This window comes from Lemur catta, chromosome 6 (genome assembly GCF_020740605.2).
Source record: "Lemur catta isolate mLemCat1 chromosome 6, mLemCat1.pri, whole genome shotgun sequence".
NCBI lineage: Eukaryota > Metazoa > Chordata > Mammalia > Primates > Lemuridae > Lemur > Lemur catta.
In genome coordinates, this window is record NC_059133.1 from 23,018,586 (window position 1) to 23,036,351 (window position 17,766).

At 43.4% G+C, this 17,766-nt stretch overlaps 1 protein-coding gene across 1 annotated transcript in view; it reads right to left on the reverse strand.

Annotated features, from left to right (window-relative positions):
- The window catches only part of ELK3 (ETS transcription factor ELK3), a 64,725-nt gene that overhangs the window by 36,139 nt on the left and 10,820 nt on the right, over positions 1 to 17,766 (reverse strand). The window contains exon 2 of the mRNA XM_045553189.1: positions 1,771 to 1,979. Coding sequence (XP_045409145.1) covers positions 1,771 to 1,977 — 207 coding nt within the window. The 5' untranslated portion in view covers positions 1,978 to 1,979. The remainder of the gene's footprint in view (positions 1 to 1,770; positions 1,980 to 17,766) is intronic.

Here is a 17,766-nt window from a genome sequence, read left to right on the forward strand (position 1 = left end):
GACCAGCCGGGTTCAAATCCAGGCTCTGCTGCTTCCTGGCTACGAGAGCTTGGGCAGGTTTCTCAGCCACAGGTTCCATGTTCTCACTTGTATAAGGAGGATGACGGCAGCAGCACCTGTCTCGTGGGGTTGTTGTAAAGTTTAAAGGTGTTCAGCACAGGGCCTTAGACGTCCAACAGAAAGGACCAAAACCTACTTGTTGACTACTAAAGGCTATGAAACTGCCTTCTCTAGAGATTTTTTAAATCTGCCCGAGGGAGATCAGCTATAGTCTAAAGAGCAATGGCTTTCCCAGTCTAGCGAGCAGTCACTTCTGACCCGGCAGATCCCTTTCTGGTGAAGAGACACAACCCTGAGTCCCAACACCCAGGCCAGTGAAGAAATGAATCCAAGTTCCAGACACAGAGGCAGAACTTCTTTTCTTTCACACCTTGATTTAAAACAATAAAAATGCTTTTTTAGTCTCAAAAAGGAGCTTTTAGGCACTCTGCCAGCAGGCAATAGAGACTGTTTTCCTTCAGGGGGTCCCAGTTCCCCCTGTAGAGCTTAGGACCTGGGGAAACATGCAAAACAATAAGCCATCTGTGAGGCTTTCAGACAGTGCAATTTGCAAGAAGAGCTTTTATATGTTAGTAGGCCTCTGCAGCAAGTCAGGATTAATTAATTGCTACATTAAAGAAGAGCACCTTTAGCATTTCAATGACATAATCACGTGCAATTACGATCACATAAAGGAACACTTTATAATTAATGATGTCTCTATTTCCTGAAATGTGTAATCCTTGTGTCTTGAATTCCAAAGAGGTTGGCAGAGGGAAGGCCTTAAATACAGATCAGGAATTAATATTTAAATCAGTTTTTAATTCACCTTGTAATATGAACAATAAAACCAGAACAAAAGCTTAACCATTATCATGACTTGTCGAAGTCTTTATGTCTGGGAGGCAAAATATTCAGCAACAACAGATTCCAACAGCCATGGGCAACAATTACAGGCCTGAAATGGTTATCCTAAATAACAATAATTGTGCCCTAGCAAGCATATCAACTACTTTTCCAGAAATGCATTAAACCTCACTCCAACTGTCCTAGCTATGGCAACCACACTGTATTCTCACTTAACAAAGCACCCTGTCGCACCTCAGTGACTTAAAAATGGAAATGTTTTTTCTTCCAATTAGGGAAGTTTCTCATGAAGTTGCAAACACCATGTACCAAGCAAAATTCTAAGTACTTGACATGTAATGGCTCAGTTGGTCTTCACAATAATCCTGAGATCAGTACTGTTACAATTCCTATTTCCTAAATAAGGACACTGAGGCACCAAATTGTTAAAAAAAATAATAATTTGTCTAAGCTACCCCAGAAAAAGCCCATTTGATTGAACTATACACCAGACAGGACAAACAGACTTTCTAGATTTTAACATTCATTTTGTCACTCAAGCAACTCAATATTAGGGAAGCCCCAGAACTTCCCCATATCTCATTTCTCTTGGTAGCAAAGTTTTTTTAGCAAACTACAGATGAAAATGCAGAGGAAACAAAATTTAACCCACAGTAACATCCAAAGGGCTTCCAGGGGGGAAAAAAATCCCTATACAACAGTTTTACTCAAAAAAAAAAAAAAAAAAAAAAAAAAAAAGGCATAGATTGCCTCCATTTCATTTTCCAATTTGATTCATAGCACACTACTATCTTCTTTCACCAATGAAATACGAAGGGGGATTCCACCCCCGCCAGGCAGTCTCACGCAAGGTCAAGGGCTTACCTTGTCATAATAGTATCGCAGGGCTCTGCTCAGCTTGTCATAGTTCATATTTGTTTTGTTTTTTCGGAGACCCCACAGCTTGGCCACTTCTTCTGCTTTGAGGAGTTTGAATTCACCATCGTTCGAGGTCCAGCAGATCAAATGCTCATGTTTCTGATCAAGCAGCAACTGCAACAGGAACTGCCACAGCGTGATTGCACTCTCCATACCTGGGGGGGAAGAGGCCAGGTCAGAGCTGTCCATCAAGACACCAGGCGAACTTGCCGGGGAGAGAGGGGCTTTCAGAATGGGCGACTCAGCTGCCCCCACCCCTCCCCCGGTGAACCTAATAAAAAGTAGCTTTTATTCCCACCGCAACAGGCCACTCGGAGCTGGGAGCTTTCTGGCTGCGTTTCTGTGAGCAGCCACGACTCAGAAATACAAGGGAGCCCTGAGAGCCTCACATTCACCGTGCACATCCCCGCAAGTGACAGCGATGCATCCGGACTAACGTAAAACAATGACTAACGAAATGACCACTTGGAGAGTGAGTCCCCGTTCAAACAATACCCACCCATCCTGTCCACTTCTTCCTTGGCCAGCCTCTCGCTGAAATGCTGGACCCATGCTAAGTGCAGTTATGTAGGCACCTGGGGTGACGAGGTGGCGGTGAGTCTCTAAGTGCAAATGTTCTTCTTACTATGGTGAGTGTCACGAGGAAGGGACTTGGTGGGACTGTGTCGCCAGCACTCTGATAACCCAGCATGATGCTCAAATATAGCAGGGCCCGGTCAGTACATGCTTGTGAAACTGAAGAATCGGTCATTGCCAATTGCAGAGACCTTCCCTTCCTTTCCTGGGCACTCAGCATGTTGCAAGTCAAACCTCAGTGTCACAGGTGCACGGATGGGAAAAGCAGTTTTTCCCTTGGTGAGAGGAAAGCCTATAAAATGTTATCGTTTTCCTTTGACTCTGGCGTGAACTTTGTAAGTGCTGTTTCTTCTGCCTAAAATGCTCTTCCCTAGTTTGGGAGCCTGGTGAACTCCTACTCATCCCTCATGACCCAGCTCAAACAGGGTCTTCTCAAGGGCATTTTCCCCACTCCTGGGCAGTTTCTCAACTTCAGTCATTTGAGGACTTTCATGGCAATGGGTACTGATTCTAAGTAATAATAATAATCCATCTGTTTTCTCAATGTTCATTAAATTAGAATAAAAAAGAGGTGGTTAGGCTGGCCACAAAAGCCTTGCTGCAGATCCACCGTGGAAACGGGACATCTCACGTGCCCTCAGTTTTGATCTGGGTAGGATGGGACTGAGGAAGCCAGGCAAGGCAAGAGGGCGGAAAACTGGTTTCTGGTGTGCAGAGATGCTGCGAAGCCAAGCTGTGAGGAGGGAACAAGCCCAGAGAGAATTAAGGCTCATCCCCTACCATGGCAGGAGACACTGAAGTGCTAGGGGGAGCCTGGGGTGACAGCAACCAGGGGACAGTGAGAAAGATGCGCAACTCTGAGCAACCTGGAAGCCTGAATAATTGCCCCGGGGAGGGCTCTTTGTACCAACATTGTCAACTCCATAACTCCATGCCTTCCTCTGAAAGCGGAGGGAGGGGGAGCTTTCATATTCTGACAATTCTATTTCTCCCTTTCCACACAAAAATGGATGTGAAAATATCTAGCCATCCAGTGAGTATTCATTTCCTTATTTCCTTTCACGTGTTTAATCAGAAGAATGCATCTTCTTGTTTCTCTGAGCAGCGTGGGTGCAACACGGGTTTCTCCGTTAAAGGGAAGCAGACTAGGAATGCTCTCCAAGTACCCACGGGCCATTTTATTTACGGGTCTTTAAAGGGGATATTCTTTACAGAGATCAATATTCAGCACAATGATCACTCGAGACAGTAAATCATTTCACTGTTGGATCAAAACCACCTTTTCAGCTCCCGCGTCTTGCAAGCGTGACTGCGGGGATTCAGGGCGGCCGACGGCTCCAACTCCTAACGCAAACCACCCTCCGACGACTGCAGGATGAGCCACACACTCTCTGCTCTTCACTGGCACCGGGAATTGCTAACAGTTGTCTCCAATTCTTGAGGTTTTCTTGGCTGAACACTTCAGGCGGTAAGCTCTAAAATACCTTTGAAACTGAGTGGATGCTCAGAGGAACCTGCTCCGAAGGGCAGAAGGCTGCCCGTGGGTTTGGAGGTCGGGGGGGGGGGGAGGGGCTGCAGGGCCTCTGGCTCCCACACCAGGTAAGAACGTGGGCAGCTCCTGCCAACCCCAACCTTTAACTGACATCGCGTTCCAAATGGGATGGCAAGGGCAACAGAAACATCTATCCATTTATATTACACTTAATGCTCCAGGCCTCCTTGGAGCTTCTTGTGCTCTGTGGAATCACATCTCATGACGTCCCAACCCCCTGTGGCAGAGAGCGTGTTCTCTGGGCATGAGTTACGAGGACCTGTATAGCAGACTAGGTAGATGGTCACAGCTCTTCACTCCTTAAGTGACTCCGCAGCACTGCACTAGAGCGGGTGGAGCACTTTTCTCCCACCCCACTGATAACTTGGTTTGGCCACCTGATTTCATTTGGCCAATGGACAGGTGGGTAGAAGTGTCAATGTGCCAATTCTGACTCGGGGTCTTAGAAGGCACTGGAAGTTTGCACTTACTTTTCCTCCTGTGCTCCTGTTCCTGCTTGAAGCTACTACTCTAGAATGAGACACATGGAGAGGACCTGCACTCCACCCATAACTGGAAGCCAAGCCCCACCCACCGAGAGTCTAAAGCAGCATCCCTGACACTGACTTGTGAGAAAAACAAATGCCACTGCCAGCCAATGACTCTTGGGGCAGTTTGTTATGCAGCACATGGCAGCAAAAGTTGACTATTACAACACACGCACAACATCTTTGTTTAAAAAAAAAAATTCTCCTTTTGCTGGAGTGCCAACATCTTTACACGCTGGAGCTTACTTTCACAACCATGAGGTGTGTCTAGACATGAAAAAGCATGCCACTAGATGTGGGCGGACTGGCTCATCATGTCTTTACTCAGAGGCCACAGCGGGTGACAGCCACAGGTGCTACAGCCATGGCCTGAAGAAAAGGTAGAAGAAAGAAAGGGGGCAAGAAAAAGGAAATGGGAAAGAGTAGAAAGTGAACAGGCAGAGGAGCAAATGGTGGGGATGGGGACCCACTGCTACAGGGGTTTCCCAGAATGCTGGAATAGAGGAACTCGGCCGAGGGAAGTCAAGGAGTTGTACAGTGGGGATCACAGAGCTGCCCCTGCAACTCAACCAAGCTGCAGAGGTTGGGTGGTGGCCGGGGGCATGGGGGGATCATTGGAGGATTACTCAGAAGGGTTGCTTCTGAGCAACACGGCTCCCGCGGAGGTGACTAAGGGCTCGAGCCTTCTGTCTAAAGCACACCCAGCCTCACTCCCCTCTTCTAGAACAGCTCTCTCCAGCCACTCCCTTACTCTTGCGGATCCGCCCACTTCAATGACTGTGCAGTCACATAAAGCTTTACTGTTGGAAATCCCGGCCACACATTACTCAGAGATGACACTCAAAAATGTTTCTCTGTGAGCCTATACTCACGTCTACAAAGAAGGGTCCCTCTTTCCTACACTCAGCAGAAGTCATTCTGGGACACTGCGGAGGCCCCAGGCAGCTCTGGACCCCCCACTTCTCTGGCCAGAGCATCTGTGTGATTAGAATGGGTGGGTACGTGAGGGAGTCCGGAGGGGGACAGGTGGGCAATGGACCACCAGTTGACACCGCTGCTGTGGAGCTCTCCATTCGAGGGCACTCACTGTGTTTCTTTTAGTTCCACTTTTAATGTATTTTAATAATGATGAAATCCAGTGTCAAAATTTACCAACTATTTTCACGTACAATCATGTTGTATGTTCTATCACACCTCTGCCAGCTAGATATTTTGCCCTCCAGGGTGTTGGAAAAGAAAAAAGTTCTACCATTGTCCTGGAAGCATGCCCTTCCCATACTCACAAACACTGTACATATGCATAAACTTATCTGTGAGTATCTCTCTCACCAGAAAAAAAATTTAAGTGATTTGTTTCCCTAAGTTAATTCCTTGAACCTAGAATCCATAATTAAGTCTGAAATCTTAACAGGCAGGTACAATAAAGTCCAATTTATCTGAATGCCACTATAAGCAATGTCATTCATTCAAACAGCATAGTGTGGCTCTTATTCAATAGAAAGTTCAAGAAAATGTTGATACTTGAGATTTATTATCATGCACACGTAGGCCTGCTTCAAGTTAAAATGTTTTATCTGCCTAACTTCATTTAAACTGATTTCCCACAACTCTCAGCTTAAAAAATATGGAGAACACATGGAAGAAATGCTAGAAATCGTTTTAAAATATTCCCTACGTTTTTTCTAATTAAAAAATGCTTCTCTTTCCCCTTCCCTCGCCCATATCTTATTTCAAATGTATGAAATTTTATCAGGTATTTTAATGCCATTCTTGATGTAAAATCAAACTCTGCGCTTTGGAGGAGGATTAGTCCACTTCTAAAGGCATCACTGCTCTCCCACGAAGAAGTGCCCCCTTCACGTTTGATACTTTCTGGTTTCCACTGACCTCACCTCAGTCCTGCGGCCAGCAGGGCCTGCCAGTCTCCTGATGGCCTCTCACCATTTCTACTGGTGCTGGCCAGCACCACAGTCATGGCAGCTGGCTGGGACCCACCCCAGCCCCTCCAGAGAGCAAAACTACCTCCTACTTGCCCCAACTGCTCCTTTCCTCTTGTAATTTATAGCCTTGATCTTGCCATGGTATAGTTAGATCATTTAAAATAGCTTGTCAAGGCTGGGCCTTTGGCTTATGCCTGTAATCCCAGCACTTTGGGAGACCAAGGCGGGAGGATCGCTTGAGGCCAGGAGTTTGAGACCAGCCTGGGCAACATAGTGAGACCCCATCTCTACAAAAAAAAAGTTTAAAATTTAATTTTAAAAAATAGTCTGTCAAATTCGAATAATACACATACCTCCTTTAAAGGAGCAGGAAAAAAAGTAACACATTCTCAGTATTGACAAATGATTGTTATTGTAATTTGTATTGTATCCATTCTTAACTATTAATATAAGCAACAAAACTGGATATAAGCTCAAGATTTATAATTCTTATATAATGATACAATGAAATTTATAGATAAAGTACATTCCCCCTCCATGCCATTCAGATTAACACTTAATTTTACATATGACAGATGATGTTTGGTTAAAATGCATCCACACCTCATAAAAAATTATGGCAATGATTCTCCAACATAGGTCCTTCTAAGTAAGATGTATTTATACACTGTACCCTATAAAGACTCAATTCTCTCCCCACTTCAATTTTTTTGAGCACCCATTTTATGCCAAGACACTGTCTGTGTATTTGGGATACATCAGTAAACAAAATAGACAAAGACTTTTGTCCTCACAGAGTTTGCACTTCAGCAGGAGAAAGCCATTACCAACAAACAGGTGATGAATTAAATGACATAGTATGTTAGAACTTCGGTCCCCAATCCCCAGTACAGGTCTGCAGCCTGTTAGGAATGAGGCTGCACAGCAGGGGGTGAGCAGTGGGTGAGCCAGCAAAGCTTCATCTGTATTTACAGTCCCTCCCCATCGCTGGCATCACCGTCTGAGCTCCACCTCCTGTCAGATCAGAGGCAGCATTAGATTCTCATAGGAGCAGGAAACTTACTGTAAACTGAGCGTGTGAGGGATCTAAGTTTCTTGCTCCTTATGAGAATCTAATGCCTGATGATCTGAGGTGGAGCTGAGGCAGTGATGCTAGCACTGGGGAGCAGCTGCAAACACAGATTATCATTAGCAGAAAGGTTTGACTGCACAATAAATGTAATGCGCTTGAATCATCCTGAAACCACACACAGCCCCCCGCCCCGGTCTGTGGAAAAACTGTCTTCCATGAAACTGGTCCCTGGTGCCAAAAAGGTTGGGGACCACCATGTTAGAAGATAACTGCTATGGAAAAAGGAAACTAGAGCTAGCTAAGGAGGTGGGAAGACCAGGGTGTGCACACAGGGGGCGGCACGGTATCAAGATGGCCAACAAAGGCCTCTTTGAGAAGGGGAAAGTGGAGAAATTCCTTTTTGAAAAAAATAATTTTCAATAAAGGATAAGATCATGGCTGTCATACAGATATCAAAATGAACACACATTAAAGATTTTATTTTACTCAGTATTCAACAAGAGAACCAGACAGACATTATAATGAGTTCAAAAAGGACTATGAATAATAGAGGCATTTATAGATCAGGTATATTGAGATAAATGTGCAAATGGAGACAAAACTGGGGGTGGGAGAGGAGTCAATGGAACTCTCTAAGATGGAACAGAATTGGCCTATCTATAGATAAGAATTATTTTGTGATCAGTCGCCTATCATTAATAAGGTTGTAAAATAGCTTCCAAAAAATCAGAATCACATCCTCCAGAGGGGTCTTCTGCAGACTCCAGACAATGCAGTTTTTCACTGGAGCGTAATTATTTTCTTCAACTCAAAGCACCTTTGTCTATTTGGAAGACTACAGAGTGGGTAAGGGCAGATTCTGGAGCCAGACTCTGTGGGTTCAAATGCAAGCACTCGCCCTGTCTGGCCGTGGAACTCTGGGGAAATTACCCAAACTTTCCAGGCCTCAGTATCCTCCTACGTGATGATAAAAGTGTTTCCCTCACAGGGTGGTTGTAAGGATTACAGGAGATACTAACAATGCATTTAAACTATACCGGGTGCATAGTAAGTGCTATTTAAATGTTAACCACTATCACTTTTTAAGCAACAGGGAAACCTCACAGAGCACTGTGATGTCCCATGGCCTTCGCCGGCTGGAAGGCATCCTCTAGATACGGTGGCCACCTTGGTTCTCTGTTCACCAGACAATGAGCTCAACACAAGCACCGAAATCCAGGGAGACTCTTCAGCCACGTGGTGACTGTTGTTTATAAGGTGACTCAGAATATGTTTATGTTTATGACAGCATCATCAAAACTGATAGCACAAAAATTTCTTTAATAGATGCCCGAGCACATACTCTCCGACTCCAGCTTAAGAAACACGGGTTGAAATGCTGAGCCTGAGGCCTCCCGGCCGTTGGGACCTCAGCAAAGAGGTCCCGTGGGGGCTCCCACTTTGGGGCGGGTTCTGCTCCCGTCTACGCGGCCTCTCTGGAGGGGCGGGCAGACGAGAGCAGTCGGGGCAGCGAGAGAGAAAAGGGAAATGTTCCGTCCTGACCAGCCGAGGGAAGACAGCCCTGCTGGGCGCCCACGTGGGCTCCTTCAGGGTCCGCGGAGGTGGCCCGGGAGGAATGCACTTGCCCACTCATTCTTGCAGACTGGGGGCGACCGTTTTCTGCCCTCCTTCTGTGTTTTCAACTTTGTTTTAAAAGAATGTAAATAACATGAGAATATTTTTGCATGCCTCTTTAGTCTTTTCGATGTTTTGTTTTACCCTCAGTTCCCCAGACGGAGCCTCACAGAGAAAGGTGCTAGAGACAGAATATACCGATCACTCTCCTCGTCCCCTCCCCGCGTCCTCCTCTGCCTACCTGAGAGCTGTCAGGTCACATGACCCGATCTCGGCTTCTGGGGTCCCCTCTCCGCTCCGCCCCCCAGGCTGCTTTTGTCGTCTTGGAGGCCGGTGTTTTGTCAGCCACAAGGTGGCGCCAGACGTCGGCTTAATGCGGCGTCGGTCCCACGCAAAGTCCGAGGTTTTTGCTTTCATTCTTGGAAGTCGCAATGCCCGCTTAACTTTTTTCTGTTGATGGCAGCCTAGCACTTCTCTTGGCACGTTCCCGGTTTCATTGTTGCCGAGGCGGGAGTTGACGAGGCAGAATTATTAAATCTTTGATTTTCTTAAGCTTGTATGTTGTGGGAACTAAAGAAATCTAGCTAACTTAAACAGGAAGGAGAGAGTCTAAGGAAAGGAGAAAAGTTTCCGTGTAAGGAATAAACAAAGTAGGTGCTAATTAAGTACATGTCTCTTTGTTCACTTGCACGGCTAGAAAAATGAGGATGAGTTTGAACACTTCTTACAGAAAATTCTTGTAAGTTCAACTCCTCTGTGCAGTGTTTCTGTGCCTTTATATTATTTTTGTCTAAGAGAAAGGACAGAAACCATTTCATTATAGGAAACAAACCCTGTCCTTAAGTCAAGGAATTGGAAAACAACATTTTGTATTATTGGGGGACTGCAATAACTTGGCACAGAATAAGTGCATTAAGTAAATAAGGATAACATTTGGTAAATGCATAGCCCATGCAAATTCTGAAGTCTTTTTTATTATTTTTGTGAGGTGGAAATAAGATTATTAGAATTTTCAAAACAAATTTTAATTACTATCGCTGCCTGTAAAAAAAATGCATGAGGCTAAGTTCATGTCCTCCAAAGCTCTTTTTATTTATTAACAAATGTTTGCATTCTCATTCTGTGAATATCTACAAATTGTTCATTTTAGGTCAGGCACCACAGCTCACACCTATAATCCCTGCACTTTTGGAGGCCAAGGTGGGAGGATCGCTTGAGGCCAGGAGGTTACAATGAGCACTACAGCTTGGGCAACAGAGCAAGACCCTGTCTCTAAAAAAATTTAAAAATTTTTCAAAATTTTCCATTTTTTCAAGAGCAAAAAGAACAAGAAAAAGGCTGGACATGGTGGCTCACACCTGTAACCCTAGCACTTTGGAGCCCAAGGAGGGAAGATTGTTTGAGCCCAGGAGTTTGAGGCTGCAGTTAACTCTGATGAGACCACTGCACTGCAGCCTGGGTGACAGAGCGAGACCCTGTCTCCAAAAAGAAAAGAAAAAGAACAGGAAAAGAGAGGTAGGTATTGTTTAGTCTATTTATTTACCCTTTACAGTTTGCAATGTTCTTTGAATAACTCTTTCAGGTGAGGAAAAAGAAAGATTCTTTGGAGGAAATCACTGACAACCACTGTAATAACATACAAAATTTATTAATACTATAAGTCTGAACTACCCTTCGTTCCTTCTGAAACTCTGTGCTGTCTCTGGGTAAATGAGAAGTAAGTCAACTGGTTCATAGGTGACTTTTATACGGGTGAGTTTTCATTGGAAAAGTAAATGGATGATGATACTAACTCCCATGGGAAAGTGTCTTTGAGCCATTCTACTTCCTCCCACATCCACAAATTCATGCTGTTTCCCACCCCGCCCCACCACTGCACAACCCAGTCCCATCTCCCCTCACATTTTTAGAGTATGCCCACATCAAGATGAAAAAGGGCTTATTACCATCCTAGGCTGCCTCATGTGGGTGCCTCTTTGATTCCCAACTTGGCAGCATCCCAAAACTTCTTAAGATTCCTGGTACAGAGTTTGTTCTTTCTGGATTTGGAGAAGACGAGTGCAGCGTAAATAAATAACTGGCTGTCCCAGAAGCACACACCTATGTCTCTGCCCCTCACGGCAGCAAGGCCATTTAAATGAAATGATGTATAGAAAACACTCAGAACGGTTCCTCGTACATTATAAGCCTTCAACAAGACTTACATGTTCCCTTCACATAGGCCTTATATGAAGCCTTAAACAAGGCCTCCACAAATAGAGCTATTTGTTTTCAGCCATTATTTCACTACCATCACCCAGCAGTTCCAACACAGCTCCTGCCCAACAACAGGTACTCAATAAAGAGGTGTGCAATGAATCACAATTTCTTTGGATCTCAATTTCTTTCAGATGGGGATTAGAATATCTGACTTCACAGACTCTTCCAAAATGAGTTAAAGAGGCTAAACATAGAACAATTTTATTTTTCTTTTCTTTCCCCCCGGGAGACAGACGCACTTCTCCAGTGTCGCCTTCATTGCCCAAGCCCTGCATCTTGCCCATGGCTCGCCAGGGAGCCACACAAACAGAGTGCGTGATGTGCAGTGGTCAACATACACATCTCCATTTAATCTCGTCTTTGAAAACATCAGACAAAAATGTTATTGGGCGGTTAAAGGAATATAAGCCTCCTAGATCAAAGCAGCCACCTGGTCACCCAGCCTTCCCAAATTGAGGCTGTAGTTCATTATAGCCACTTGGTTAACCACGTCCCCCTCGCTCATATATCAACATGCCCAGGAAACAGATTTAGAATTCCTGGGCACTGCAGGGAAAGTCTTTTCAGGTAACCAACTGTACTAAAACAACACACCATGTCTGGAAAGATGAGTAGGGCTATAAAAACCAGAGGTTCCTACAACCTGGGACAGTCCCCAGGTCCCCATATAAAATCTCACATCAAAAGTTAACAGGCTCTGCTGACAATGCTTTTTCTTTCAACAGATGGGTTGTTCCTTCCCAGACATTTTTTTGGACTAAAACCCAAACATTCACTTTCTTAGCAATTGTTTTTGTTGTCCGTGTTGTTTGCATTTATCTTACTTCCGGCTTGAAGCACGTCCCGCTTCAGTTCTCATACTTGGTAACACTGGGCTTCCTCTTCTTCTGCAGGTTGCAGGCAGGAAACTGGAAAATGGGCCACAGGAAACCTGGCCTCCTACATCTGTCCCACTTTGTAAATGCAGCTCTGGTTTCATTTTGTCTTGTGTGTCAGCTCTGTTTTAACCCTCAACACAGCAGCCAAACTCTGCTTCCTGAAAGGACACCGATGTTCTTATCGCCCAAGAAAACCCAGTGAGAATTTCTTTTTCCTCCCCAAAGTAATGAACCCCATGAATTCAACAGGGGAAAAAGACTAAGCAAATTCTCCTACCAGTAGTCATTTGGATCAGAAGAGTGTGGAACTAGAAAAATGACTCACTCGATGTGATGAAGCTACCAGTTAAATCCTCAGTGAAAATTAAAGACTATGTTATAATCCTGGACACAGTAAAAGTTATTTTAGATAAATATGATTACTAGTGGTCCAAGACTAGCTGATGCATTTTAACTTGCTAGGCTTTGGTAAATAATACACAAAAATAAGTTAAAATCATGCCTCATTATAATGTCTCATATTATATTTCAAATTATGTTTCCTAACCCTATCACAACTATTAAGTTGAACTATATGAAATTGTCTTTATGGGTCAGAAACAGTAAAATACCAGCAATCTCATATACTCAATCTAAAATATATATTCACTCTTAGAACAGATACATACACACATATACATACACACAATCACATGTCCAGAACAGTATCTTCTTCATGTATTGGTCCATGAACCCTTTTGAGAATCTAAAATTCTCTAGAGAAAAAAAGGACAAATTTATATAAAATATACATAATTTCAGCAGGATTTGTAAAACTCTAAAGATAATTCTAAAGCTACTGATCAATTCCAAATTAAGACCTTATTCTAAGAAAATGTAAACTATATCCTCTACCACCAGTGACACTAAGATTCCATGGAATTCTCAATAACAGGGCTCATACAGGGTCCATTATTACTTCATTAAAGAGGAGCTTTTCGTTTTTAATGCTAACATTTGATGGCCACTTACTATGTACCAGACATTGTGCTGAGTGCTTTATATGTGCTGTCTAACTTTAATATTCTCAGTTCGCTATGCCCATGAGGAAGCTATGACGTTAAAAGGTGAATTGAGACGCTCATGGCCACAGGAGTAATATGGGCCAACAGAGACTCATATCCAGGGCCATCTGGCTCTAAAGTCCAGGTTCTTAATCACCACGCATATGCTTCCTAGTAGAGGCTTCATTTCTTACATGCACACCTCACTGCTGGCTAAGAGAAAAGTCTCATTTTAATTCACAGGGCAATCCAATGGAAATCCCACTAGGAATCAGATCAGGAAATTTCCTTGATCATTTCTGGTTTTGTCTCATCTGTGTCTCTAGTTGTTCTAGTGGCGTTCTGTTTCAAAAAAAAAAAAAAATCTTTGAACCCATCCTCCCACCATTTGCTTAACCAATTTCCTCTTTTAAAAGATCTGTACGTTGGTTTAGATAGGCTCCAGGTTCCCCCCACACTAACAAGTAAAGTTGGCTCTCCATGATGCAAATGGCACGCGAGAAGCTACGTGTTTGGTAATTTAGTTCCTCCCGGTCCGAAACATGCATGCATTTCACGTCACTGTGAAATGAATCATGAGGAACACGTCAAGTGTGAATAGGGACAGGCTGGGAACCCCACTGAAACTGTGCATAACAGTACCCGGCAAGGTACCTAGCACCCAGCAGAGCCTCAAAAACTTTCCTTTAAAAGGAGTACCTCTACAGGAGGATTGCTCAAGCCCAGGACTGGGAGGCTACAGTGAGCTATGATTGTGCCACTGCACTAAAGCCTGGACAAGAGAGTGAGGCCCTGTCTCTAAAAAAATAAAATCAAATCAAAAAGAAACACCTCTAGGGAAGCCTTGTTTCATGTTCTAAGAAAGCAGTGTTTGGGATTTCATGGAGGACCACAACATGACCTGAAAAAAAAAAAACATGCTGTTTTGCAGTAACATCGTGCTATGTGTTCTTAAATCTTGCTGTTATTAAATTTTAGCTTCCAGTTAATGAGCTCCCTCATCTCCAGTGGGCATTTCCTCCCATATTATTCTTGATTCTTATATTGTAGAGGCCTTTGCTTGAATGGGAAATCTCTTACCCAAATTTTTGTACTATTAATATTAATAAAATTCAATCCTATGTATAAGGGGAAAAGTTCAGAGTCAGGATATACAAATTCTTATAGCAGACAAGGCCTTAAAGAGTTGTGTGATCTATGGCAGGGATATTAACCTCTGTGTTTCAACCTCCTCATTTGCAGAAGGGGTAAGGCCAGCCCTAGTCCTCTCCTTACATGAGTGTTATCAGCTAAAGAGACTTTATAAGATTAAAAGTATTTTGAAAGTAAAAATGTGTAATCCTTTTGATCAATACATTGTATAAATGATCTTTAAGATAAGAATGGAATAATGTCTTTAGCTTCAAACAAAGCCTTAACCGAGGCATTTTCTTAAATCTGTGGCTGTCAACATTAGAAAATGTTTATTTACTTAGATACTTATAGGTTTTACAAAAATCATAATAAAGGAAATCTTATAGACCACTCCCACTAGAATTGAAACCATTATCTTTCAGATAAACGTGAAAGCTTTTTTGTGCTAAATAAGAAGTGATGAAAGTCAAAAGTATATACCCAGTGCAATGAGAACACTTTTGCATGATACAAAATGATGGTGGTTTTTCCACATCCAGAAACTGAAACATTTCCTGCCAGAGCATCCTCCAAACTCTTCTATTGTGCTGAAACTGTAAAATCTTTCTAAATCAGGACTTCCTCCTATTATGTTTTAGAGGCGTCTTTCTGGGAAGGGTAGATCCAAGGCAAAAGGTAGGAATTCCTGCAGCACCACCCAGTGGAAACATTAGAGAGAAAAAAAAAGCAAGATAAAATATGTTTAAAAGAAAATTCATGTTTTAGCTCTTCTAATTAAAAATCTGGAACCCGTTCTTTTTCCATCGATGGCAACCTGCGGTATGTTCTGCTTACCAGCAACCTTTACCACCACATCTGCCCTGTCTCCTGCACAAGTGCACGCACACTGGGCTACCCCAGGGTCAGGAGGGATGGTGCAGCCCTGGGGAGGAAGGCGTCCCAGGTGGGGTTAAGTGTGGACTGCAACTCCATCCCTTCCTCTGAGAAGGGCTGCCAGGCGACCCTGGGGACTGGGAAGTCTGCACAGCTGTGCTGGGCACCCCAGTCCTGACGCAGCAACGACAAGCATTTCCTGGCAGAGAGGTACCCAGCCATCTGTGTGCCTTCCCCTTCCCCTGGCCCAGCTGCACCTGGTCTGGGCCACCTCTGACATCTCCGCAGCAATTCTACCTCCTAGTTCTGCCCGGGGGAGAGTCACAGAGCCTTTTCCTCTCCTCACGGCTCCTATTTCCTGTCCCCCCACAAATCCCTCCAGGGTGAGCATTGCTTCTGCCCCCCAACACACACTGTGCCACCCAGGCCACTGTGGGACCCCCAGGCTCCCCACGGGTCACTGCAGTTTGGCTCCATTTCATCTGCTGCCTCCACCAAGACATGTCTCTCCTCACCAGTGCCCGCTTCTCACGCACGCATGACACATCGAGCTATTATTTTCTTGGGAACTGGATGGAGCCTCCTCCCCCTTCTAGCTTCCCTCCACAGAAAACCCTGGAGGAGAGAAGCCCTGTGTGCTCTTCCCAGGGAAACCGGGGAACTTTCTTGTCTTCTCTATACAGCTTAAAATACTAAAGCATCATGTCTTTTCCATCATTGCTGGGCGGTTAAGTCACTAAAACAAAAACAAAGTGCCCAACATCAGCCCTCCTGGAAAAGTTACCTTTCCCTCTTCCTGGAGTAAATCCATGGAAACCATTTTAAATCTCTTTTTAAATAAATGATATTCATTGGCTGATCTTGACATTGTTTAGAAGTACATGATCCATGCTAAAACTTTATAGCATAGCATATGTGAACTGCTGATAATTTACAGAGGGCTAATAGTAATATGTTTTTTTTTCTTTTACTGAAATGTCACATTTGCCAAAATGTGATGGTTGCTGGCATTGTCAAGATTTAGCTGGATTTCAAAGCATGGTAATTGCGTGTAATAAGAAGAAAAAATTTTTTAAAAACTAAAAAAAAAAAATTTAGCTGGATAATGTTGACATTACCTAGGTCTTTGGGTCCTACTATATATAGTATTCTTGCAAAAATGGTTATGAGTTACGGGTATTTGTAACTGAAAGATCACCAGCAATATCTTTAGAGCTACCTAACGGGAGTGGTTCCCCCAAGTAAGGAACTGGTTAGTTTCACTGTTTTTCTTTGGGGACTGTCTCAGCAAAACTCTTTCATGGTTTAGGAAATGCAAATTCCAGGCATAAACTTTTATACATAAATCTGGAATGATAATATATTCACTTTGGAAGACATCTATAAAAAATAGTGAATCTGCAGTCTTCAAAATATCATCACCTGCTCATGTGGTGGACATCTGTGGGGGATTTGAGCAGCATCTCAAGTCACGAAGGTAGTAACTGGCCCTTTTTTTTTTTCAGCTTTATTCTCCCCATATGCATATATCTCCCTCTCGTTTTCATACATGGATGTCAAGCGTAGCTACATAGGATAGTTATGGTGCCAAATGCAGAGGGTTTCTTCTAAATGTACATAACTTCTAATAAAGTTCTTTTTAACATGAAGTGAAAATGTAATGGCGTTAAGGTAAAAGAACAAGCCAAAGCTCTCTCACTTCTCACTGAATACCTGTTTAAAACCAAGCCTGACTTATAGATGAATGACAGTAAGCATGGAACACATTTAAAATGTCTGGGTGTTCCTGGTGGGTACTGTGATTTCTAAAACTTGCAAAAATAGAGAGTGAGTGATTTCAAAACTACTCTTCTCCCAACGCCTCATACTTAAAACCGATTTTTTTATTAGCTGCCAAGATGCACTGAATAAATGAAAAAAATAACATTAAAACTGTCATCAAGAGGCAGACGAATGGTTCATTCCTGTCCAAGGAATGCTGTCGCACAAAGGCCACCAAAAGCACCTCCTAGAAGACATTGGCTGTTGGTGGCATTAGCAGCAAACATCGGATCTGTACCCCAAAGCACCCTCACTGCTCTTAATTCCCACGCAGGCATCTGCCATCCACTAACTTGACCAGTCCATTTTTGAAACATTGCATACGACTTATCACTCCACCTACTCTTCCAATAATTGTTCAGTGTGAATATGTTAACTGTACATAGTAACAGCCAGATCTTGCTTTAGTGATCTTTTTCGCCCTTGCTAAGGAATATCACTCTTTTTATTGGGTAAAATATTTTAATCATCTAGTACATATATGATCTTCTACATCAAGGTCTTAAAGTTTCTACTTTCTTAAGGACAAATTACTAGGTCTTAATATTTAGGTTAGAAACACACACAAAGGATGTGGCAAAGGGTGAAGGAGGATGCTATTCTTGTGGTTCAACTCTGATTTAAATCAAAGCAGGACAACAATCTTATTTGAG